General features: G+C 46.8%; 1 protein-coding gene across 2 annotated transcripts in view; it reads left to right on the top strand.

Annotated features, from left to right (window-relative positions):
• Positions 1-2,247: 2,247 nt before the first annotated feature.
• OPCML (opioid binding protein/cell adhesion molecule like) overlaps positions 2,248-25,233 on the top strand; it is a 1,137,716-nt gene continuing 1,114,730 nt past the window's right edge. Inside the window, exon 1 of one of the 2 annotated variants that reach the window (XM_016919880.4) lies at positions 2,248-2,867. In XM_016919880.4, the coding sequence (XP_016775369.1) occupies positions 2,807-2,867 (61 nt within the window). In that variant the 5' untranslated portion in view covers positions 2,248-2,806. The remainder of the gene's footprint in view (positions 2,868-25,233) is intronic. The other variant, XM_016919883.4, reaches the window with a different exon arrangement.

The following is a 25,233-nucleotide window of genomic DNA, read 5'->3' as shown; positions in this document are numbered from 1 at the left end:
TTATTAAAGCTCCTTGAGCTCCAGTCTCTCCCTCTAGTCTGTGTGGGTGATGAATAAATAGGGATTTATAAGGGCAGTACCTGAGTGATTGGCATGTGAATATTCAATAAAATGATGGTGCCCAATATGATAATTTCTTCTAGGGAGTCGCTTATTTGGAAACAGAAAAACCCAGGATTAAATTTTGGCTGTCACTAACTAGCTGTGTGACCTTGGATAAATTACCTAACCTTTCTAAGTCTCGGTTTCTTCATCTCTCAAAAAGGCATAATTACACCTTCATAGAGTAACGGCTAGGAATTGAATGTGATAATATTTTTTAGAAAAATCTAGCCTGCAGAGGGTGAATACATGATGTCTATTATCCGTAGAATGCCATCAGTCACTACGTCCTCCTAACTGTTCTGCGTTCCACATACAACCCCCTTTTTTTCCTCTTCCACTGCTACCACCAGTTCCAGGATCTATCAAACTTGGGCCATGCCTACTAACAAGTATGCTTGCCACAATCCCTCCTGTACACTTCACCCAGATTAATTTCCATAAATTAACTCCCTCTCATTCACAGCACTCCCCTGCTCAAAAAGAAATTAACTGTTTTTCCCGGCAGGGGGAAATTTCTAAATCACTGGTCTAGGACTCAAGGTCTTTCTCTCTTGGTCTCCCATCTCCTCCCCTAACTCCCCCCTGCAGGGTTTCTGCCTGTGTCTGCTCTCTTCCCCTCCGTGAGATGTCCATCTCATTTCTGTGGCCTATCTGGTCTCTCCCACAATTTCAAGCCAGTTGTATTCTCCAGCGTATTCAGCCACTGGTAATAATTCTGGATTTCTGCAGGATTCCAGCATTGCCTAAAGTGTTCACATATCAATTTGCTTGTGAACGACATGTTTGCAGTGATGAGGTCTACAAAATTTGACTCTAACAGTGTGTACGTGTCCTATTATTTTTATGTACATTCGCAAAGTCACAATGCTAACTTTTGGCTGATCTCTTGACATATATTGTATGCCCTTTGTAGACGAGAACAAATCATATTCTTCATATTCTCATCCCTGAAAAAATGACTATGTTAAGTAGGTACTTCATAAGTGTCAGCGGATGATACAATCATCATCTGTTTTCTCTTTTACTGCTGAAGTTTTCTGACTTGTTCATAAGGAGGGGAGTAATCAATTGTTTTACTTCTTTAAAAGTAAACATGATTTATTTTATAGAAAGAGAGGCGCTCAGTCAGGCCCAAAGAACTTGTTGGCAATTGGCTGCTTTATAAAAACTGTGTGGATTTTGCAGGACAGACCTGGGTTTTTATCTTAACTCATTAGCTGTGTGGCAAGTCACTGAATCGCTGTCAACCTCAGTTGAAAATTCAGGGGTCATAATGCCTACAAGGAAGGACGCTGGTGAGGATTAACTGAAGTGATAGAGGTGAATACCTGCCCATAGTAGGTTACTTGGAAAACTTTGGGAATTGCAGCAAAGGAGGAACGGAGAATGACCTCTTGTGGAGTGTCCCTCACAGACCTCAAGGTGTGGACACATGGAGCTGGGAAGGAATCCAAGCCACCTGAGGTCTTTGGAGGGCACTTGGGACAGAAATCGTCTGCTCAGTGCCTTCTCTAATACTTAGTGCTATTTTGATCACAGACCCTCCAAGTTCAGGGTATAGTTCAGTGGCAGCATCACTCAGCCAGCAAGGTGTGCTGCTTACAAGCACGTGTTAGGGAGGGCAAGCAGGCCGTTTTAGAGCAGGGGAAAGTTCTGAGGTTTCTTACACCCAGAGATACTGCCATCCTGTGTAAACTGCCGGTGTAAACTGCCGTTCCAGAGGAAGGGACAGACTGGACCCTGAAAAGGAGAAGCAAAAACAAAAAACAAAAAACAAAAAACAGAAGGAAGCCACAGGTATCCTTCTGTGGCCTTCTCCTTGTGAAGATTTCCGATGACTTCAGCAAGTTTCCGCCTCCTTGAGATCTAATCTGAATCTGTCCCTGCCTATGCTGTAATCATAGCAATTGTTTGAGCTTCTATAGCATCTTGCCTTGGTAGAGTTTCAGAATGCTCTGATTGTGGGGAACTGGCCAATTCTCCCTGCATCATTGGTTTAAAACCGTAACATGCCCATCTCCTTACTGGGAAAACCAACTGCTTCCAAGTGCTGTTAATGGCCGAATGGAGGGGTGGGGTGCAGATTTAAATGTCTGAGCTCTCCCCGTGGGTAGCAGTTCCTGCTCCATCCCTGCCTGGAGACTAGGAAGAAGGAAGAATTGTAAGGAACTGGCATGGGCATTAGTCACATTTCTGCCAAGCAACCTTTCTTTCTTGGTGTGCCCTGAGCCCTGCTGGCAGTGCCAGGCCCTCTCCACTGCCCAAGGAGCTCGTGTGTGTTCACGTGTCCACGTGAGCCCCACATCAACATACTCACACAGATAGCAACACGCAGGGCTGTGCTCCGGTGAGGGGGTGAGTGAGGGGCCGGCTTCGACTCCCCTTGGAGTCAAGCCTTCCAAGCAGGAAAGTCTCCTTCCGTCGCTCAGGAGAGTGGAGCCAATGCGTGCCTTGGAGGACTGCTCTGAGCCCTGTACAGATTGGTGCTCATGATTCTTACCAGTTGTGTGCAAGAAAAAAAATCAGAGACGCTGCCTGCCTGCTCCCATCTCTCGCGCGCTCTCTCTCTCTTCTGCTCTCTCCCTCCCTTTGCAAACATTGGATTTAAACCTGCTCAGAATTCAGCACAGAGGAAGGCAGCAGCGGTAGCAGCAGCAGAAGCAGTAGCAAGCCCGGCAGCTGAGAGCACCACAGCGTCGAGATGTACCATCCTGCCTACTGGGTCGTCTTCTCGGCGACAACTGCCCTGCTCTTCATCCCAGGTACCGTATAGGGGAAGGGTGTTTTCTCTCCCTGGGGCGATTGTACGACGTGAGAGCAGGAGAGGCAGTGGGGAGATGGAGAGGCAAGGAGGAAGGGGTGAGGACAGGGAGTGTGAGATGCATGTGAGTGAAAGAGGTAGGCTTGCTGTGTGCACACACACACACACTCGCTCACACGCGCGCAGATGCTTTCAGCACGGGATTTGCTCTCTGTTCCGGGGGATCCAGTGAGCTGGGTTCGAGATCTGCACCATGCTGTGAGGCACTGCTGTTTCAGTGAAAGGCACCAACTGGCATTAACCAGCTGTGGTCCTGGGGGTAGGAGAAGAGGGGTTTGAACTCCCAGCCATAAATCCTTCTTGCTGCCTATGTTGGGACCTGCAGGGTGGAAGGGGCACCCTCTTATCTCTCTCAGTCGTGGTGGTCTCTCTCTGTTTCTGAATCAGTCCAGATCTCTGCGCCTCCCTGTCTCTCTCTCTGTCTCTTTTCTCTCTCTCTCTCTCTCTCTCTCTCTCTCTCTCTCTCTCTCTCTCTCTCTCTCCCCCTCTCCACCTCTCCCCACTCTCCTCCTCCCTCCCTTCCTTCGGAACTGCTCTCCCCTACCCTCTCCCCCTGGAGCTCCTTCCCTGCCCCATCCCTCCTTCTCCGCTCACTCATCTGCTCCTGCGTTTCTTGTTGTAACACAGACCCTCTACTGCCTGCCGTCCTTTCTTTATCCTTCCGCCAAATGGGCAGATTATGCCCTTGAAATTCGGAATCCTCTCAGTATCTCCTTCCTGTTCCTTACGTCAGGAATATGATTTCCCTTGGCAGAATTTGGGATGTCCCTGCTGAGGGAAGGTTGGAAATTTGGATTTGCCTGATTCTCCCCAGCCCCTTCCCCACCTTGTCTAATGATTTAAATGTGATCCCACCTCTCACAGCAGTTATTTGTTTGGGGAAAACAAATCTGCAGTGACACAGGTAAGATGCTGCAATCCTACCAAAATGAGCTTAGCAGAAGCATTGCAAAATTGAAGGCATCTTAATAGATTTGATAATTGCACAGGAGTCCTTTGCAAGCAGACAACTGAATGCCTGCAGGCATCTTTCAAACAATGCCGAAGGGGCTAGGTTATGCTTGCCAAGGTTTTAGGCAGCAGCAAAAGTGTCGGTTTTCATACCAAACCGTCGCACAGTCAGGATCTCTTTTTTTCCCCCAAATTGAGATAAATGCATTGTGTTAAACATTAGCTTCAACCTAAATTTTCATACATATATACACAGACAGGAATGCTAAGATTTTAAAACCTTACCTGCCTTTTTATAGGTAAAACATACAGTTTTATGTTTCTATATTCAGTATTACTTGGTAGGGTTTTGTGGGAATATTTTCAGTGTTGTTTTTAATAATATAATTCCCTGAGTAGTCCTAAGATGCCAAGGTGAAATCAGAAAAATGGAAGTTTCCTGGGGAGAAAGAGGATCAACTAAAACAAGTAATCCAGCCTGCAATGTTTTGTAACACCTTGTGAAGATGGCACTTTTTAAAGCAGGGATGGGCTCTGCATAACCATGTTCCCAGCTGTTTGTTTTAGGCTGACCAAGAAGTTCAGAGTGGGGGTTGCTGTTGTTATTCCAGATTCCAGCAGCATCCTAGGGGTTCCAGCCTGGGGGCTGTGCTCAGCAGGGAAGGTAGAGCCAACGGAACACTCAGTACCTGCCTGAGCCTGGTAGAGGGAGCCAGGTGGGTGCACTGGGTCCGTCGCAGGAGAAGACAAACTTTCCTGCATAGGCAAGTCTCCAGCTGGATGGCAGCTCCGGGGGGGCTCCTCATACCCGCTTCCCCTCCTCTCACTGTGCTGGAGCAAAGATCAGGACCCCCATCCCGAGGGAATCCTGGCTGTATGGATGCGCCCCTTATGGCAGAAATCATAACATTACACTTTAGAAAGCAAGGCAGGGGGGTGAGCCCCAGTCTGCAGAAGCTGCATTGCAGCGCGCCCTGAAGGAGCCAGGAGCCAGGGTGAGACCTCCCTCTAGGGGTCCCGTGGCACTGCACTGGTGGCAGGCAGACCTTGCTTGCAGGAGAAGTACCCGAAACTAAAGTCGGCTGAGGGAAAGGAGGATGAACCTGCACCCCTGCCTGACCGTCCTGAGCATGGTGGATGAACGACAATGACAAGCTATCCCCCCCACCCCCTTGCCCCCGTCTTCCGGGGGAGAGCAGGGTGTGGACATCACTGCAACATGCCCTCTTTCCGAAGAGTCTGTTACCTGCTTTGAGGGCTACTCTTATGCTAATTGTGTCAGGAGCCCGGTAAGAACAAGAACAGGGAGGAGAAAAAGTTAGCCTTAGAAGGTGTCGGTGAAAGAACGCTTCGCATCTTGAGGGGTTCCTGTGGGAAACCTGGCTGGATCCGGAAGTTCTGATGAGCTGCCATGGCTTACTTGCGACTTCTCCTTTCTCTTTTCTTTTACTTCCTGTTATAGCTTTAAACTTTTTTTTCTTTGTTTCAAATGATGATGCTTTTTCTCCCACAGGGATTAATACCAGCTCGTTAGCCACTTACTTTCACTGCGTCTAAAAACCAAAGGCTGATGTAATAATGGAACCTTGACCTGGTTAGGCCTCAATGCCATTTTATTCTGCAGCTTCTATTTCTTGGTAAAACATGTATCCATCCCAGAATAATTTTAAGGTTAATGCTGTTGTCGCCTGGTACCTTCCACTGATATCACAAATAGCTTTTCTAGGCAGAATTTCTGGGATGGAAAAGACAGTCACACGTGGAGACTGAGATGAGCCCACACCCAAGACAGGGCAGAGGGCCCGTGGCCAACTGACTTGTCATGCTAGAGGCACAGTCCGAGGCTCTGGACACCCCTGGTTGGGGTAATTTTGTTGTTCTAGTAGGAGGAGAGAGATAGTCTGGGCTGGTGGCCTTCTTGACCTTGGGTCTGGGGGCTCTGTAGGAAGCAGGAAGCGAATACTGCATCAGAATCACCTAGGAGGAGAGAGGCAGGTTAAAATGTGGAGTCCCTGTCCTCGTCTCAGACGGAAGCATTTTGAACTAGCATCCCAGGTCCTTCTGATTACCTGCAAACCACTCTGTCTGTCACTTAAAACCTGTGACCGTGGCCTACAGTATTTGAGTATTTGAGTCAAAACCTGTCTTCTTCTTGTCTTTTCTCCTCCAGCTTTGAGAAATGGCTCTGTGGCCATGGGGCAGGGTGGAGTAAGGGCAAGAAGATGTTGTCATTGCCAGCAGCCAAGGCTCAGTTCCTGAGGCACAGTGCTGCCCAAGTCCTTCCAGGGGCCAGCACCATGATGCAAGGATTGCAAACCTGGAAGACTTCTTTGCTCAAATTCAGACCATGACTTCCTGTTTGTCCCCTTCTTCTTGGCCCATCCTGTTTGTATCTCCTTCGTCTTGTGACTCTAAGCAGGGGAGTTAGCTGGGAGGGGTCCCCATTTACCCAACCTGGATTGAGCTGTGTCTTCTTGCACTGATCTGTGAGTCCAGGTTCTGGGTACAACTTCATCTCTTGCACCTTAAACGGGCTTTGCCTGTTTAGGGTCAGAAAACCCTGGGCTTGGATAGAAAATCCCCCAAGGTTTAGGATTCTTCCTTCTCTAGCACACACCTTCCTGCTTCTTCCTTCAGGGAAGTCCCCAAATCTTGAGTTTCTGGGCTGGGATGTTTGGCTTTGGGGTAAGGCCTGGGGGCAGGCTCTACAGCCAAGTTTTGATGAATTCCTTTCCTGCTCCTTAGCCTCTCACCAGCCCAGAGCCGGGGAACCTGCTGAGAGTGCCTGATGTGCACAAGGGGTCTAGTTGGGGAATCCACACGCCAGACTCACTAAGAAAGAGATAGGAACAAGGACAGAGCATCTGGTCATGAGCAAGTCCCCATCATCCTTTACCCCATCATGGATTCATGCCATCATGTGGCCCTCAATCCCTTAAAAATGATTGACATGTTAATAAGGTTGGACTGCGTCGTCTGCATTCAGCATGGGCCCAGTGGCAATAGCAGGTGCTGAGAAGGAGATAGCATCAGCTGCCTCATGAAGATGGCTTTTTCAGTAGCCTGGAACTGGGCAGCACTACTCAACCTGAGATTAATCAGAGATCCCGACGGGCTTGAGGTTCTCCCGTGTTCCCTCGGTCCTGTCTGCCTTTGTGCTTTCTCGAATTCTTAGCACCCTTGGCCACATCTCTGTAACCTAGAAAATTACAGAAGGAGATTTTCTTTAGACAGCTGGCACTTGCCTGCATTTGTTGTCTAGCAGCTCTGGGCCTGGGTCTCCCATGCCAGCTACTGGGAACTATCTCTGGTGGTTACAGCCTCAAATCTGTGTCAGGGCTGCCTGGGGCTGAGTGCACTTCCCTTTAAGTGGGACTCCACCCAAACCTCTAAGTATGCTGAAAGCTGAGAGTCATCTCTTTGATTAGTGGCTCTTTGAGGCTTATTTGGTTGGTTCAAGGCATTCTCAAAGTCTCAGTTTACCAATCTGTAGAATGGGTTCCAGCCATGTATGAACCTTGTTTCCAACTGGACAGAGTAGCTGAACACCTAGGTTAGATGATAACAAAAAAACATTTCTAAATTTTTATTATAAAAAAACTCATCCTGGTCCTCTAGGAATAGGGTAAAGAGAGAAGGCAACTCGCGTGTTGGAGAAGGGGAGAGGACATTCCATATTGTTAAAAATGGGGGAAGATAAGGTAGAATCATACTGACCATATATGTATGTCTTTGTCACAGTGATGAAAATTAGTAAAAGACAATCTACTCCTTCATTTATTGAACAAGACTTTATATACGTTCTGATTAAACAATGCATTAAGATATTCTCCTGCCTCAAAAATCATTAATTGAGTAAAACAGGAAATTATTAAGCTTTTTCTTTGTTTTGACCCCCAATAAAATATGCATTCTGACTTTGAGCTTTTAGGTCTTAGTTTTTCTGCTGTAGAAAACTAAGGCAACAGACATGGCACCTTTGGTCTCTCAAAACATTGCTTTGTGGTATATTTGGTGGGGTGCTAGATACATGGACTTCTACGTCAGCCTTGGACAGCTGGAACTCCAGGAGCCCCATCTAATAGCCTTTGGCCTATGGGCACTGGCTTTTCTGATGCTGGTCCGCTGGACAGGGACCCCCTCAGCCTGCAGCCCTGTTTGCAGATGGACTGCTGCCATCTGCCTGCAGCTGCCTGGGGCTGGAGACAGAGAGATATGGAAGCAAACTGTGATTCCTGTCAGTGAGCTCAAGTGTCAGCCCCCAGATGGTCTATGGCTGCTGACAAGCCAGGCTGTCAGGAGCAGTGGATGTTAGCACCTCTGATACCGACTGGCACTTTCCAGACAGAGAGGGCCAGGCAGGTGGCTTCACCTTGGGGCGGCTCTGCTCTCCCACTCCTTCTGATCCCAGTCCTCAGTGCAGGGCTAGGTCCTGAGGACATTTGTCCCTCTTGCCTTTTATGCTGTTGGTGGGAGACCCAGACTTACAATTTGCTACTTATCTGCAAAGCCTTGGTTGCCTCTGCATTTTCCCTGAGGGGTGGGGATGGTTCTAACACAGTAGGGCATGGATGTAGTTCCACTTGCTGGATTTATACACCACTCACTTGATACCCCAAGATGGTGATATTTGTATGGCTCAGGGAAGGATTAAAGGTAGCCCTGAGAAGGGAGCCAAAAGAAATCCAAAACCAGAGAGAAGCTTGAAGATGAATGTGCTTGCTACCGCCTTCCTCTAAGCATGTGAACATACATTCCCTCCTCTCTTCCTCACCAGCCTCTTGCCAACCATACATGCATGCCCCTTCCTGCACGCATATACACGCAAGGCACACATGCATTTCCAAGCCAGAGTTTAGCTACTCTCAAAATCACATTCACAGCTCTTTAAGGAAAGCAAGTCCTCCCTCTTGCCTTCTATATCTGCCTTTCCAGAACTCCCAACTCTAGCCCCCAGCCTTGGTGCGCTCCCTGTGGGCACACATGGCAGGAGGCCCACAGGCTGCCTGTGCCAGACATGGCCATACATGTGTGAGTGCTTCTTCCTAGCAACGCAGAGATTCCCTGCACATCCACCCACTCGCCTCTGCGCCCCAGAGCCAGTAAGTAGGTGCGAGAGGCAGGGCTTGTGCTTGTCTCCCATCACCTCCCGTCCCCACCCCCACCCCAGACCTCTTGGTTCGGAGAGGCTGGGGACCATCCTGCAGTCACTAGCCTAACTTAATTAAAAGTTTACAAAATGCTTTGAGAACCCCCTGGGCAATGTGCTGGGTAAGTGCAAAGGATTATCATTATGAGGCAGGCGCATTCTCATTAATGAGCGGAGACGCTGTGCTGAGAGACCCCCGGAAGGGCCAAGATGAATCGATGCAGTGGGACACAGGCCGTTGATTGGAATGGCTCCTTGCACTTAGCATGGGAAATGATAAGTGACAATCAGATTGCACAGTGAACTCCAACGTGGAGAAAACCAGGCTATCTGGCACTTCAACGGGCAGAGTCTCTCAAGTGGCCTGAGCGGTCATTCTTGAACCTTTATTCCTGGGGAATTTACAAATGGTGTTTTACCACACTTGGGAGTTACTAATGGTTTTAGAAACACAGTGGTCTCATTCCTTATGGATCACCTGAAAAAACTTATCTTTGGTCTCAATTGTTCCTCACTAAGAGACTGTGAGGTAGGCAGGGTAGATGTCGCCCTATTGTGATCTGATCTTCGCGTTGCCTAAAACCCTATGTAGACTTCCGGTTGACTTTAGAATAGACTTCGAAACACTTCAAATGACCCACAAGGCCATGATCTGGCCCTGCATCCATCTAGCTTCATCTCCAGCTCTCTGCCTTTTCAGCTCTGGACTTTAGTCACTCTGGACAATCACAGTTCCGCAGACAAGGCCTGTTCCCTCCTTCCTCAAGGGCTTCACCTGTCAGGTTACCTGAGCTTGGAAAATTCTGATCCTCTTATCATAATTTTTTCTGGCTACACATCCTTTCCATCCTTCAGAACTCAGCTTAAATGCTGCTTTCCCAGGAGCTCATTCTTTATGCTTCAAAGTAGGCGAGGCTTCCCTGTTTATTGTGCAAGTCCTCGGAACCAGACTTCTCTTTTCTAAAACTGTGAGTCCATGTATTTCAAACTAATTCTTGGTTTTATGTCTCTCTTTCCTCCCTAGACCATTGTTTATACAAGCAGAGACCACACCTGTTTTGTTCTCCAATATGTTCTCAGTGCCTAGCATGGGTGGGAGAGAGCAAGTGCTCAAACAGTATTTGTTGAACAAATGAATGAGAGAATGAATGAATGAATAAATAAATACTGAGTTCTCACTTACTTTAGGCAATCATTCTGTTCCATCCCACTGAGTCCTCAAAGGTATTGTGGCCCCCAGTTTGGCCTGCCCAGCAGCTTGTCCCCTGCAGAATGAGGGCAAGAAGCTTGGGGATGTGCCTTGCTTCTGAGAGACGGGAATGTGCAGGGAATGCTTATAATGATTACTCATTCCCGTGTTCTTGCTTGTCAATAAACACCAGCTCTGAGCTACCGACCAAACACACATGCAGCAGCACAGAGCTGGAGCAGCACACTTTTGGATCTCACATCGCACACTGCGACAGACACGCCTGAGAGTGTGAGTCGTTCCGTAAACACAGATGTGGGCCCTAATGTGGGCTATTGGTTTAATACAAACTAAAATTACTCAGCACATTTAATCAGGGTGTCTGCTGAAATGGCCCCAATTATTTGAAATTTAGAGTCACGCCCATGGTGCTAACAAGCAAAAACTGTACCAATCAGAAGGAGAATTCTGTTGTTCATAGGAAGTGCAATGTTGGGTTAGAGATACAAAAATGCAATTGCATAGCAGAAGGTCATGAATGGTCAATCAATGCTTAAACGGGTTGATGTTCATATGGAAAAGGTAAAAAGCAGCTTAGCAAATCACAGGATATACAAAAGGGTGCTGTATCACTTCTTGCACCTACTCACTTATCGCAGTCTGGCCTATTTCACGGTCTTGCTGTTGTATGGCTGTGGGATTCTGAATGGCAGACATCCTGACTTATTCATCTCTGAATACTCTACAGTACCAAGCACTGTATTTATTCAACATGTGATTTATTGAGTGATTACTATGTGACAAATACTATGCTAGGCATTGGGAATATATGCCTGAACAAAAATTGTTATGGTTCCTGCTCTCATGAAGCTTACAGTCCAGAGGGAGAGACAGACATGCGTCAAACAAACACCCAGACAGTTGTGAAATCACGACTGAGATGAAACTATGGAAGGGGAGGTGTGTGGTGCTGTGATTGTCTGTCAGGAGAGCTTGATCTTGCCAGGGAGGCTGGCGAAGCCTTAGTTATGAAAGTGACAATTGAACAGAGATATGAAGGAAGAGGAGTAGAAATTATCCAAACCCAAGAGCAAAGACCAAAGGAAGAGGCAGAATGAATAGGCCGGGCAAAGTCATGTAGCATGAAGAATCAGAGCACATTCTCCCACCTGACTGGAGTGTAGAGGAAGAAAGCATGGGCCAAGATGAGGCTGGCAGCCTGGTAAGGGGTCAGAAGATGAAGACAGCCCTTGAAGGTCATGTGAATCATTTTGGTCTTTATCCTAGAAATAATGGAACTCCGTTGATGTGATTCATGATTTACATTTTTTATTCTTGTTCTTGTTGCAGTTGGCAGGATGGATTGGGAGAGAACAAACCAGGAAGGTATAGACTAGTCAGAAGACTACTGTAGTAGTTCAGGCAGGAGATGGCTGTGCCTTGGAACTTAGGAAATATCGGTTGGAATGGAGACACGAATGCACTTGGGAACTTTTAAAGGAAAGTTGTAGGTGGGAGTCAGAATCTGCAGAACTGAAATCTAAGTCTCCCCACTGTCAGCACCAACACTCCTGGGAGAGTGCTGAGAAGAGCGTCCGTCCTCAGGTTCCTGCTTGTATGCTATCTCTTTCACTTTAGGTGTGATCTTGTCCTGGAACAAGGAATAGGTTGTTTTTAGAAATCCCATACTTCTTGGCGGTCTAATAATCTCAATCTCTTAACTGGTGCCCTCTCTGAGTCTAATGTAGGGCTTAAAATTGAATAACTCGGTTTCTCTACTCTTCAAAAATATTACAAAAAGCCCTAGTTGTGTTTTGTCTTCTGGATTCTGTCTGTGGTTGTTTCCTCTTGGAAGAAATCAGGCATTTTAGAAAAGCGCTAATTGGACGCCATAGTAGCTTGTGGCCACCAAGATGCAACTAGTTCACGAATATTATCACGATGCAAAGCATGTATGACCTCCCCATGGCCCACCGCCTGGACCCCTCTGAGCAGAGAGTGGCATCTATGGCTGGCTCCCTACAAACATTTTTTAAATTGCAGTAATTTATTTAAAAAGTGAAAGGTCCTTGGAATCAAAAGGGACCTTGGAAATTGTCTAGTTGAGTGCTTTCATTTTACAGATGAAGCACTCGGGCAAAGGGCATCTGAGTGTCTTACCTGAAGTCACATAGTCAGATAGTGACTGAGCCCCCTCTTGAATACAGCTCTTCTCCTCACCTGTCGCGTGTCATATCAACATCATAGTGAAGGGCTGGACTGAACTTTGCCTCCCAATCTGTTACCCTGCTGGAAAACGGACCTATAACCTTGGCCATTACTGTGTTCCCTTGAAGCTCTCTCACCTTAGTGTACAAAGAACATTGTGGAACAAGATAGTTCCAAGCTCCCTCTTACCCAAAGATTAGAATCTAGGTCAAAAACAAACAAACAGAAGCCCTGTCTCCTTCAGTGGCATTTGCATACTTCGAATGACCTTTGTAATGATCTGGGAGACTTCCAGAAATACTTTGATCCTTGATATGCAGAAGAATATGTTCAGGGTAGTACAATACCAAATGCCAGATACGTGTCAACTTGACTTGTTTGGTCTACGCACCATGACAGGTACCTGATTTTATCATCACTACACTATCAAAACATCTATTTTTAAATATCTGTTTGGGCTTGGCTCTGCACTAAGCCAAGAGAAAATCTATACTGAGAATCCCACAGTCTCTATATTAATGATTCATGTTAAATGGTGGCTTAGAGTGTACAAATCACATACATGTACAGCATGACTATTTTGTGCGCTACTAAGGGAAAGAGCCAAATGCACTAGGTCTTCTTACCTCCCCACTCCTAATACCACCACACTGCCTTCACAGTTGACAACATAGACATGGGTGCAATCAAAACAATAGGTCCAAAAGAGCTGTAGACAAATGTAGAACAGGAAGCCAGAGTTCAGACTCAAAACCATGTCAGATATGGTCAGATGGTAGCGGGCTGAAACAGGACAGTGGGGAGGCCAAGCCCCTATGGGAATTTCCATTCTAGGAAGAAAGGCCTACAGAAGCCTTTGGCTTCTCCGAATAAGCTAACCTGGTTCTCCTGAACATCCCAGTGCCAAGGGATTTCCCATACCCCTCAAAGAGAGGAGGATGTTGGAAGAGAGAATGTGGCAGATGGAAATAGCCCATCAGCTTACAGGCTCCAAGAGAAGCTGCAGTTTCCTTGGGAGTCCCCTGGCTTTATCCCATGGAGGAGAGAGTGCCCAGTCTTACTTGGCACTGGGATGGATGCCTCTTTGGGTGAAGCCCAGATGGGAAGGAATCATGAAAACCACTATCAGGATTTTGCATCTTTTTCTGGTGGGCCCCACCCTCCTTTTGTTTGGTGCGAATTCTTGAGAGTCAATGGATACTACCTTATAACTGCCATCGGTTTAGCCCACAATGTCCATGAAGATTGGGCCACTTCTTTGTTATGGCCCAGATGACTGTTTCTTTTCTTCTTTCACTTAAATTACTTATTTTTAAAGCAAACAATGAGCTATCCTGCCGCCACCGTGTGGAAGGAAGCACTGACTTCCTGACCCAGGACATGGCCTCTGACTTTGCCTCTCAGCTTTTGAACCCAGTGATCTTGGGTAAGCAGTTTAGTGTATTGAATACCTGTAATTCTCTCTGTAAAATCCAAAAGAACTGTTTTGCCTAATTCCCAAGTGGACCCAAAGGTCAGGAGAGGAGCCCGATGGACACACCCCTTCCGAAGTGCTGTGCAGTTCCAGGTTGCCAGGTCCCCTTGCCTTGCTTCGGAAGGCGACCCTTGTCTGGGCATTTCTCTCTCCATTTTCTGTGACTTCCTCTCTCTCTGGCTAGGACGGCTTGTGATGATAACTAGCAGTGGAGTGCATGCCAAAGAGTCTGTGACTCTTGTTTTGGAGCAGGAGGCCTATCCAGGGAACTCCTGCATTCACTTCCCAGGCATGAGTCAATGTTTGGTTTGCCTCTTTTTTCCCGTGGAGAACACTGGGAAGTGGCTTATCTTTCCCCAGCTGAGCCCTGCCAGAGAACATGGACTTTGCCATTTGGGTTGTGATGACAGACCTGAAACGGGTTCAGAAAGAGCTCCAACATGGAGCCTCAAGTCAAGCTAAAAGTGCTCTCTGGCTCCGTGAAGACCAGGCCTGGCTGATAATGCCTGCCTCTTACAGTTGCAGTCAGTACTAAAAGTAGAACTTCCGGGAATGGTGTTTGGCTGCAGAATATTCTTTTGTGGAAAGAGGGGTCCTCTCTGACACTACTGAACATGTTTTAGAAAGGGGCCTGACTGATTTCTGTACACATGGGCTGATGAACATCCCTAGAGGTTAGATTCGTCTTTGCCCAGGCCCAAGGGGAAACCACAACATCATCTCGTGTCCCCACAAAGCCTTGCACCCATGCTGGGCTAAGTCCAGAATGAGCACCACTGATTTAGCACCATTGTTTTTCTGCTTGCGTGGGAGAAAGGGGCTGCCTTTCTGGGATCAGTCATATACGCATCTTGTACTCTGCCCTAATCCAGCAGGCTCAGCTTCTTGGGAGCCTCAGAAAAAGACCCAGCTCGAGCAGGGATAGTGAGGTGGCGTGCAGTTCTGAAAATGGCCCTTGAGACCAGGAACCTCCCACGCACACTGCACTTGGGAAGAGTCCTTCTGTCTGTGTTACCAGGCTGTCTTCTGGGCAGCAAAAGCCCGCAGGACTTCAGCATAAACTGGGTCTCTGGAGGACAGTGGAGCTCTTTGTAACTTACCCACACACTGAGTCTTTGTCTTGCCTGGGGTGGGGTGGAGAGCTGCTCTAACCCTCCTTTAGGACTAGAAAATTCATTCTTCATTATGTCTTAATATTCATAAAGTTCTCTGAGCCTCACTTTGTATGGGCAGACTCTCAGAGACGTAAGGTGGCACCATCTAGCTTTGGTTGTGAGCTGCTCAGCACCCAGCCCCAGGTCTGTCTCACATGCAGCAGAAGCTATGTTGATGTGGCCAAATTTCATAGAAACAGTGGATGCTACTTTAGAAGGCAATTAGACACAGCTAAGCTTGGCTGGTTGAAGTCAGGTTTGTCTGGCAGGCACACGTGCCTGTAGATTAGAGGTGCGGGAGAAGCCATTGACACTTTTACTCAGTCAGTATTCCAGAAGCACCATTGCAGCATGTGTGCCTGGGAGGGCAAGAGGTTTGTTTGTTATCAAGGTCATATTTTATGCTGTGGCTGAAGAGCAGAAACACAAGAGAGTTCAGGAAGATAGGGGAGATGGGAGAAATCAAGGAAGATGCATTATAGCTTTTTTCCCCCTGGTAAAAGCAGCTTATAATCTTGATTCCCCTTTATTTTCAACTGTTCATGATTATTTTTTAGCTACATTTTGGTGGTGACATCTGGGAACAGAGTGACTGTGACAGGTTTTTCAGTAAAGTTTCCCTCGTCCTTCTGTTGTGTCTCTCCCAGATGCTGTAGGACTTGCTTCACCATCAACAGATCTCGCATTTAGGTCTATGGCTGGACTTTATTTTTCACAAATAAATTAATGCATAAAAATATGTTAATTATGCTTTCAGAATTTCCTGAAGTCTCCTCTTTTGTATTGCATTGAACATTTGGTGGTAGGTGGCAGAGTGAAGCCAGAAAGCCAAGGTTAGAACTAGGCAGAAAGTTAGGAAGAAAGTGGGACTAGGAATGTCTGGAAGCCAGAGACAAGGAAGGGCAAAAGTGAAGCCCAGGCCACCCAGCTCAAGGTTCTGCTGGGACAGAGATGGAGGCAGAAGATGAGTCAGCCACCCCGCAAGGGGAGCTCAAAGTGCACCAGGGAGAAGGAATCCTGAGCCCTCAGGATGCTCCTGTGCAGGGCTGAGGACCTCCCGTGTTGAAGAGGAGGAGAGAGGCTTTCAGGGACTGTCACCCACAGGGCAAGCACCTCTGTGGGCTGCTCCTGGCCTGACATACCAGAGGGCAAGTTGCAGCAATCAGACATGGCAGAACCCTAGGGGGCGGGCACAGGGCATCTCTGCATGGACAGCGGCTGCCACAGATCTTCCAACCTGCCACTGTTCACAGCCCAGCCCCCAACACACCAGCACCTGCCACTGCCCACGCCACAGCCCCACACACACCAGCACCTGCCACTGCCCAGCCATAGGCACACACACACCTGTGCATGCAAATTTATATGACACACTCACACACACTTGCATACACACCCACACCCACTTATACACAAACATCCATGCACACACTTATACACGCAAATACCCATACCTGCCCACACTTACACACAAACCCATCCATGCACATCCCTATGCACACACACACTTACACACACACACCATGCCTGCACACCACCCACCCATATGAGCACAAACACACCCCCCACACACTTATACACACTTCCATACACATTACACACATACATACCTTGCCTATATCCACACACACAACCCATCCTCACCCACCCATCCTCACCCACCCATACATATGACACATGCACACTCATCTCCACACACACCACACATACATGTGCACACCACACTCCTCTCGTGAACCTTTTTTTGCTCATGAGGGGTCTTTTGGAGGCTGTCTCTCTGTAACATGAGAGGCAGAAGTGCCACGGGACTCCTCCTCGGAACTGGCAGTGCTAGAGAAAGAGACTGCTTCCTGGGTGTCAGAAATGGAGAAATTTAGGACCCCAGTCATCCTCCTTGCCCATTCTGTGCCTGGTGCTCAGCAAGGTGCACAGCCTTGACTGTTCCCACTCTGCACACACAGTGGTCATGAGCACCCCCTGAAAGAGCGGCTGTAGTTACTTATTCACTCACTCTGGCTCAGAAAACTCCTCCAGTTCTCACCTCCCTTCTTCAGAAACACCTTGTTCTTGCTGGGATGTGTCCCTCCATTCAGCTCTGTGGCCTGGCGCTGCTCACTGCTGCTTGGACCCTGGCACCGATGGCTTTGCCCAGGAGTCAGCCCGGCTCCAATTAGTTTTCTGTCCCCTAAGACGATGCCTCTCAGATAGCTTCCCACAGCTCCTTGTCCTGATGCCTGGGTTTCTGTCTGTACAGTCCAGACCCCCACCGCCCTAGCGGTAAGTATGGGGGAGTTGCCCCCACTCCCTGACTCCCTGTTGCCCTTTATCAACCAGAGGAATTCCGCTTTTATTACACTAGCAGTACACGATCACTTTCCACTATTAAAAAATTAAGACCCGCTGTACTATCAGTGGGCTCCCAAATTCTTGTTTATGAGCTCCTGTGGTTTTTACAAAAACCATTTTAGGCATGCACATGCAATATATATTTATGCATATATAAATGATGTATATAGGTTACTACTACACATGTATAGAAATATATAATCACTACACATATTTTTTCTTATATATAATGATAAAAAGAGTAAGATAAAAATAGATAAAAGTAGGAATTCTGATATTCCTTCCTTTCACATCCGTGTATCACTCAGAGGACCCTTGAGGACAAGCACCTCTTTGGAGACCATTGCCGAGAGTCGTGCCACGTGACTGGGAATGGAGTCCAGACAGAAATGTCAAATCATTCTTGGCAAGATGTGTCTAATGGCTTGGCTCTGACTGCCTCCCTCTGGGACTTCGCGTGGGGATGTGTCCTTGGCCACAGCTCACTCTGGATGTGGGTACAATGCCGTTGCTACGGAAGACCCCATCTTGTGGCAGCTGTAGTGTTCTTCAACAATGCTACCTTTGTGGTAAAAATGAGTAACACATCAGTGAATACAGACCTGCATCCAGAATATTCTGTTGTTTATATAAAAAACAAAAAAGACCACTGAAGGGAAATCAATGCAAACAGTCTTTGCGAGAAGAAAAGGCCAAGGATGGGGACCATCCATCCCCGTGGCTCGTAACTCTCCATCTCCAGGGTTCTCCGCCTTCTCCCGCTCTGTCCCGGCTCTGCACCAGGGACCATCTACCCTGGGGACACTGAGGCCTTAGCTTTCCTGGTTTAGGCTGGAAAGCACCCTTGCCCCTGAGGAGAAATTCAGCTGAGGTAGAGTTGGAATTTTTCAAAAGAGGTATTATTAAAACTCATTCATGGAGATACACAGAAAAGAGCAAAACTCGGAAAGACTGGGAGTGGATGCCTCTCCTTAGCATAGCTTTTGTCCTGAAGTGACTGGAGTCCAGCCCCAGCCCCGGCGGCGGTGGTGTGAGTGTGTCCCCCCAGATCTTTGGCTATGGGAAGTGTGACTGACCAGGAGCCTCGGATGTGGCTCTCCGAAGCCCTTGGCTGTGACGGCTCCGAGGTCGCGTTCTCTCAGCCACTATCTGGCCATAACAGAACGCAGTGGAGATATCAAGTCAGGTCTGCTGGTGGGAGATGTGTCTCCTCTGATGGAGACTGACACGAAGCTTCCCCAGGCGCCTCGGAGCCTTCCCCAGAGCTGCACTGTACTGTCTGCCTCCACCCACCAGCTGCCAGCCTTGCTCTCCCTCTGCGGGGTCGCAGTCCCCAAGCTCTCCCAGATCTCATGGCTCCTGCCCAGCTTCTCTCCCAGTTGTTTCTCCCGATAAGCGCCCTGCACACGTAGACCTGTCCTTACGTCTGGTTGTTGGAGGGTGAGGCTGGCGTTGTGTTAGGCATGGGAGCCAGCGCCGGACTCCATTGATTAGTTTCTGGTCTGTTATTTGCTCAACTGCTCACTCTGCGAAGTTGAACTAGGACTCACTCATGGCGCTGTGAGGACTGGGAAATCTTTAAGATCAGTAGAAACTTTTTTTTTTTTTTTTTGCCTCTTCTTGGCAGAATCCAGGAGCCCTGGCCCTTGGAGACCGTGCCTTAACCCTTGAGGAAATTAAACATTTTTTAACATGATCCCCCAAATTTCTAACTTGAGTTTCTGGCTTTTCTGGACTGGTCGTAAAGGTACTTCCTTTCCCTCTTGATGCACCCCAAGCCCATTAAAATCCATCTTCTGTGTATTTCTCATATTCCTGGTTGGTTATCCGGGGCGTAGTCACTGTTTGGCTCATAAAGCTGGTCTACCCTTCAGTAATGCTCCTGTTCTTGATTGTTATGGTTTTGTATTAGCTTCTCGAACTTGATTTTTCTATTATCCCTATGGCATGGCTTTTCAACCCTGGCACTCTTGACGTTTTAGGCACAATAGTTCTTTGTTATGTGAATTTCCTGTGCATTGTATGATGTTTAGCAACATCCCTGGCCTCCACCCACCAGATGCCAGTGGCACCTTTTGAGCTGTGACAGCCCAAGATGTCTCTAGACACAGCCAAATGCCCCCTGGGGAGCAAAATCATTTCTGGTTGAGAACCACTGCTCTGTGATTTTAAATGGTCAGTGCAGTATCCTAGCAACCCCTCTAGCTGAAGAGAGTTGCCTTCCTCCCAGCTGGTGGAAGATGGCCTTCTCTTCTTGTATTATAGGACTGCGCCTCTGACCTGCTCTGGTTCAAGTCTGTGAGGAGCTTCTGGTTCTCAGCTTATCTGTTTCCCTGGAAATTCAGTTTATCCAGAACCTGTGAATCAAGTCATCAAATTTTTCTTTTTTCCAGATGCTCTTTAATGAATACTTTTTAGGGATGGCTAATAAGATGAACATATTTGATAGTAACACTATTGGGTATAATAGTAGGGTTGTTCTAGAATGGTATATCTGGAATAAATTAGATATGAGAAGGCTTGCACCATAGCTGCATTATTAATTTAGCTGGACTGACTCTCTCAATGAGCATGTGATTTTTACCAGGCAAATGGTTCCAGCAACTTTCTTAGGGTAGACTTCAATATTTTAGTCTACTATCTTGAGGGTACACAGGAGTGAGAGTGACAGCTCAGACAAATTTCCTATAGACAAAAACATAAAGCTAAACTAAAAGGCAGTATTTAAAATCAGTGGGTTATAAATAACAGTGCAGACCTACGTACAGTTATGGCAATAGAGTTTTGAGATCAATTAAGAGTACTGAGCCAATTTGAAAAGAAAGGAGTCTCCTACCATAAAAAAGTGAGAATTGTCCTATATATTTAAAAAAGGACTCTTGACTTTAGTCTTTAGGTTACTTCTAACCTAAAGGGGTCGTTGGCAGGACATTCAGAGTACCCTGTATCTCCCTGCAATGATTTCAGTAACAGCAGATGCCAAGCACTCCAGACGAGGAGGAAGGGAGCACACATGGGAAGCTGACATGGAGCTGGCAAACAGGAAATAAGAGTGTTTGGCTTTTCCCTCTCTCTTCAGTCCCTTTTGGGAGAGACTTAGGAGCTAAAGAATCAAGCCCACATTCCAGAGGTCAGTGTCTCCAAAGCTCCAAAACTAGGGAGCAGCCAACTCGCCTCCCTTGCACACAATCACCGCAGAAGGCATATGTGAAGGTTATTTGACCAGTATCCCCTGTACTGGTTCCTCATTGCATCAAAGCCTCTTATGATCCCTGCTGCAAACACTGACAATGCTGTAGCTCCAAGGTGTTGCAGATGCCAGGTGATGTGAACCATTGCCACAGTTTTGGGGTGTCTTTGTTTTCGTTTCTTGACCAGCCTTGAAGTGTCTCTTTATCTTGCATAATTTGCTCTCCAATTCTCTGTGGCAGACTTCTCCACAGCCCTAGAGGGGCTTGGTGTGTAGGGACTGACCCTTTGGGATACTGAATCATGATTTTTTTCCTGTATTCAACTGACCTTGCTGGCTCGATTTCTTTGCTGCTGTGTTCCTGACAACAACAATTTTAGATGCTAAACTCTTAATCTCTGTAATGCAGCTCATGAATTAAGATCTTTTCATGAACCATTATAAATGCCAAATTTAGTTTAGATAAAAGCTACTTCCTTGCAAAGCTCCATAGGCAACAACTAATTCTACAAGGTCATTATGCAACAGGTATCAGTTATGCACTCTCTTTCTACCAGGCACTAAAGGCTCAGGATGGGGAGATGTCTAAGACAAGGCCACTCTCCTTGAGTGCTTCACTCAGGGAGACACAATCCCGTAAACACATTAACAAAACACAATGTACTGCCTCTGCAGTCTTTTGCATAAACAATCCTATTGAAGCGCAAGGAAGGAAGAAACTAGCTGTGCCAGGTTTCATGAAGGAGGCTTCCCAGATGAGATGACATTTGAGTTGGGTTTTTAAAGGATGAGAATTGCATTAACCACATGCACTGATGTTTGGGGATTGGCTGGGAAACAGGAGACAGGGGGTAAAGCAGTGGAAGAAAGGAGTAATCCAAGCCAACTTCCAAATTGCAGTGTTGAGAACAGTGGCAGTGCTCTGTGATCTAAGCAGTAACACTCTTGTCGTGCTGAAGATTTGGTTTGTGTCATTTAAATGTCAGAAAAATTACAAATGGGGCTGGTGAAATCTGAACTTTTAATAACCCCACACGTTTCTCAATGTCCATGTTATAAATAGAGTCAAAGGTGTGAGAAACCATTTTTTTTTTTTAATGTTTGGGGCTTCTCACATTATCAGAGGCATGGTGCATCTCTCTTCATATTCTTCTGTTGTGTTTACTCCCAGAGAGAATTGCTACCTCTAGGTTTATAAATTCCAGACAGCAGGTCCAATAAGAAGAAATTCAGTTTTATGCCTTGAAAGGTTTGTTTTAATTGTAGAGTGTGCTCAAATTTCAGGATAAAGGCCTATTTAGTTGTTCATTGACTTCTTGAAAATGGGTTTACATGGTGTGATATTGTGATATAATAAGAAATATATATTGGTCTCTGCCCTGGTTCCTGAGACAAAGCTGCTAATATCCTTGTAGATAGGGGTCCTAGGAGAATCTTCTGTTCTGATATTTGGTCTTTGGCTCTGGCTTCTGACATGGAACTCCTAAGACCTTCCTAATTTCCTGAGTGATAGGCTAGTCTGACAGAGATCCTAAATACCTCAGAATATCCTGGAGGATAGGAACATCTTTTTGTCCCAGTGAGGCAACTCTTTGGTAGGCTCCTGGATGGACTCATGATGTGATCTTGTTGCCAGGGGAACCAAACATGTGACTGGAAGGTTGGGACTTCCAGTTGTTCCCCTGAGATTTGGGAATAGGGGAGAGGGACTGAAGGTTGAGCTAATCACCAGTGGCTAATAATGTAATCAGTCATGCCTATGTAAGAAAGCTTCCATTAAAAAGCCAAAGGACAGGATTCAGAGAGCTTCTGGATTGTTGAAGACATGGAGATGCCTGGAGGATGGTGCCGAGGCTGTACCTCTTCCCCATACCTTACTCCATTCATTCCTTCCATCTGGCTGTTCATCTGTAGCCTTTGTAACGTGTTTTATAACAAGTGGGTAAAATGTAAGCAAAGTGTTTCCCTGAGTTTTGTGAGCCGCTCTAGTAAATCAATCAAAGACTGGGTGGTAGGTGTGGGAATCTAGAATGCTAATCAAACACAGGTAAGTAGGTTTGGGACAAATCCTGATTTGTTGCTGGTTGGTCAGAAACACAGATCACAGCCTGGAGCTTTCTAATGGCCTCTGAAGTGGAGTAGTCTTATGGAACCAAGCTCTTAACCTGCAGGATCTGATGCTCTTGGAACACCCAGCTGGTGTCCATCAGAAAATTGCTTAGTGTGCGAGGAACCCCCAACCCCACAACATCTGGTGTCAAAAGTGTGTTGAGTGACTCTGTGAGAGTAGGAAAAAGAGATTCTTTTGTCCCTATCTTTTCAGACATGGCCATTGCTCTTTAACTCATTCATTCAACAAATGAAGAGTAACTACCTGGCATGGGTCAAGCACTGTTCTAGGACTTTGGGATGCAACAGCAAATAAAACAGACTAAGAGTTCTGCCCTTAGGAAGCTTACGTACTAGTGGAGAAAATCTTATCATACACAACAAACATAGCATGTAGATAAATTTTATAGTATGTTAGAACAACTGAAGAAATATGGAAAAAAGGAAAAAAAAAGTACATCAGGCTATGGAGACTGGGATTATGGGGAAGAGAGTCGCAATTATAAACAGGCCGGTCTGGCCAGACCTCACTGAAGGAGGCCACACTTGGGCAGAGATGTGAAAGGGGTAAAGGAGTTTGGAAAGGGCATTCCAGGCAGAAGGACTGGCTGGTGCAAGACCTCAGGGCATGAGTGAACCTGCCTGGCTTATTCAAGCAACAGTCAAGAGGCAAGTGAGGCTCAAGCAGGGTAAGCAAGTGGGAAGAGAGTAGTAGATGTGGGCGGAGAGGTTTTTAAAGGATAAGGGATCTTATTGGGGTACCCAGTTAGCCACGCGGTCCTGTGTAAGAAGTTCGGCTTTTATTCTGAGTTAGATGAGGAGCTCATTCAGATTTTTAGCAGAGGAGTAGCAGGACTCGCTTTGTTTAAAAGAACATTCTGGTTGCTAAAGCTTAGAGGCAGAGACCAGTTAGGAAGATACTGCCCCAGTCCAAGCAGATGAAGGTAGCTTGGAACAGGGAGATTGCAGAGGAAATGATAGTGGAAGATTACGGCTGTAGCTGAAGGCAGGGCCACCGGGATGGCAGAATCAGGTGAGAGAGAGTGGATTCACGGAGGACTCCAAATTCTTTGATCTGTACAATTGGAAGGATAAAGTTGACACCAATCGCAATGGAGTTCTATTGGTGGAACAGGGCTTTAGGGAGGGATCAGGAGTTTCCTTTGGATGTGTTGAACTTGAAATGGCTATGGGGCATGTTGAATAGGCAGTTAGATTTGTAATGAGATTGGAGTGTGTGTGTGTGTGTGTGTGTGTGTGTGTGTGTGTGTGTGGCTGGCATATCAATGACATGTAAAGCTGCAAAGCTACATGTGATCACCAGAAGAGGAATGCAGAAAGGTAAGAGAAGAGAGTCCAACATGCAGCTCTGGGGAACTTCAACTAAAAGAGGTGAGGGAGATGATTACATGGAGGCATGACGAGTTCATCCATGGTAACGTGTAGGTCAGGTAGTAAATGGGTCAAGGTAACAACCTTGCTTGGCTTGCAGGCTTTATGTTGGCACAAAGGTCTTGACCACATGCTATCCTAAATCACTGCAGGACACAATTAAAGGAACAAAGGCAGTGCTACTGAAGTACAGATTCCATTTATATCAGTCCCTTAAGTATTTAGTGCTGGGGCATGAAGAAAAGCCCAAGAGAGAGGGAAGCTAATTCTATGCCCACAAACGATTTGCATCATAAGGAACCTTAAGACCATTTAAGACAAACAGCTTGAATCACAAATGAGAAGGCTTGTGGTGTGGAAGTAAACTGATTTAATCAGGCTCACACAGCAACTTGTGGCAGAATCAGGTACAGAAATGAGCTCTAATTACTTCTGGGCAGTGCACTTTCCTCTATACCCTCTTCCATCTTGCAGGAAGTTTACTCTATAGCATACAAAAGAAATGGTATTCTGAAAATCTGATAGCAGCTCTTCTCAGCCTGTGATGGCAAGGCTTGAATCAAGGGGCCTCCTGGGTGGTCCAGGGACAGCCTGGGAACTGCTCATTGGCGCTCAAACTTGTGTGTCAGGAAGTGCACTCCCTACCAGGGCCAGCTCAGAACAGGCTGGGTGACTGCAGAGACGCACACCTGCAGTGTTAGGAGTGTCAGATGGTAAGCAAGCCTGTAGCAGAACTCTCCACTTAAAGAATTCCCCACACGGCCTCACTAGTTTTCCTGTAGTCAGAGCACCACCAAGGTTAGGGTAATGTGCCTGGTGAGGGGAGTGGATGTGGGCATGAGGTAGCACCCCCACAGCCTTTAAGAAGAGACACCCAAGAGGTGGTGCCTCACAAAGGAAGAGTAATCAATGAGTACTCGTGGAGTAAATGGAGACTTACATAGAAAGGGTACTCAGAACTCATGGAGTAAATGAGTAATCCACCTAAAAGAAACAGCTACCTAAGCAGGTTAGCTAGAGAGGAGAGAAGCCAATGCCTTCTAACAACCCATATGACCTCGGGCAGCTTGGTTAACCTCTCTGGAACTTAGTGTTTCTGCCCAGAAATGAGATTGGAGCTCCCGACTTAGAACTGTGGGAGAAGG

Source organism: Pan troglodytes, chromosome 9, assembly GCF_028858775.2.
Source record: "Pan troglodytes isolate AG18354 chromosome 9, NHGRI_mPanTro3-v2.0_pri, whole genome shotgun sequence".
Taxonomy (NCBI): Eukaryota; Metazoa; Chordata; class Mammalia; order Primates; family Hominidae; genus Pan; species Pan troglodytes.
The sequence above is the reverse complement of the archived record's forward strand: the minus strand, read 5'-3'. Positions and strand labels throughout refer to the sequence as shown.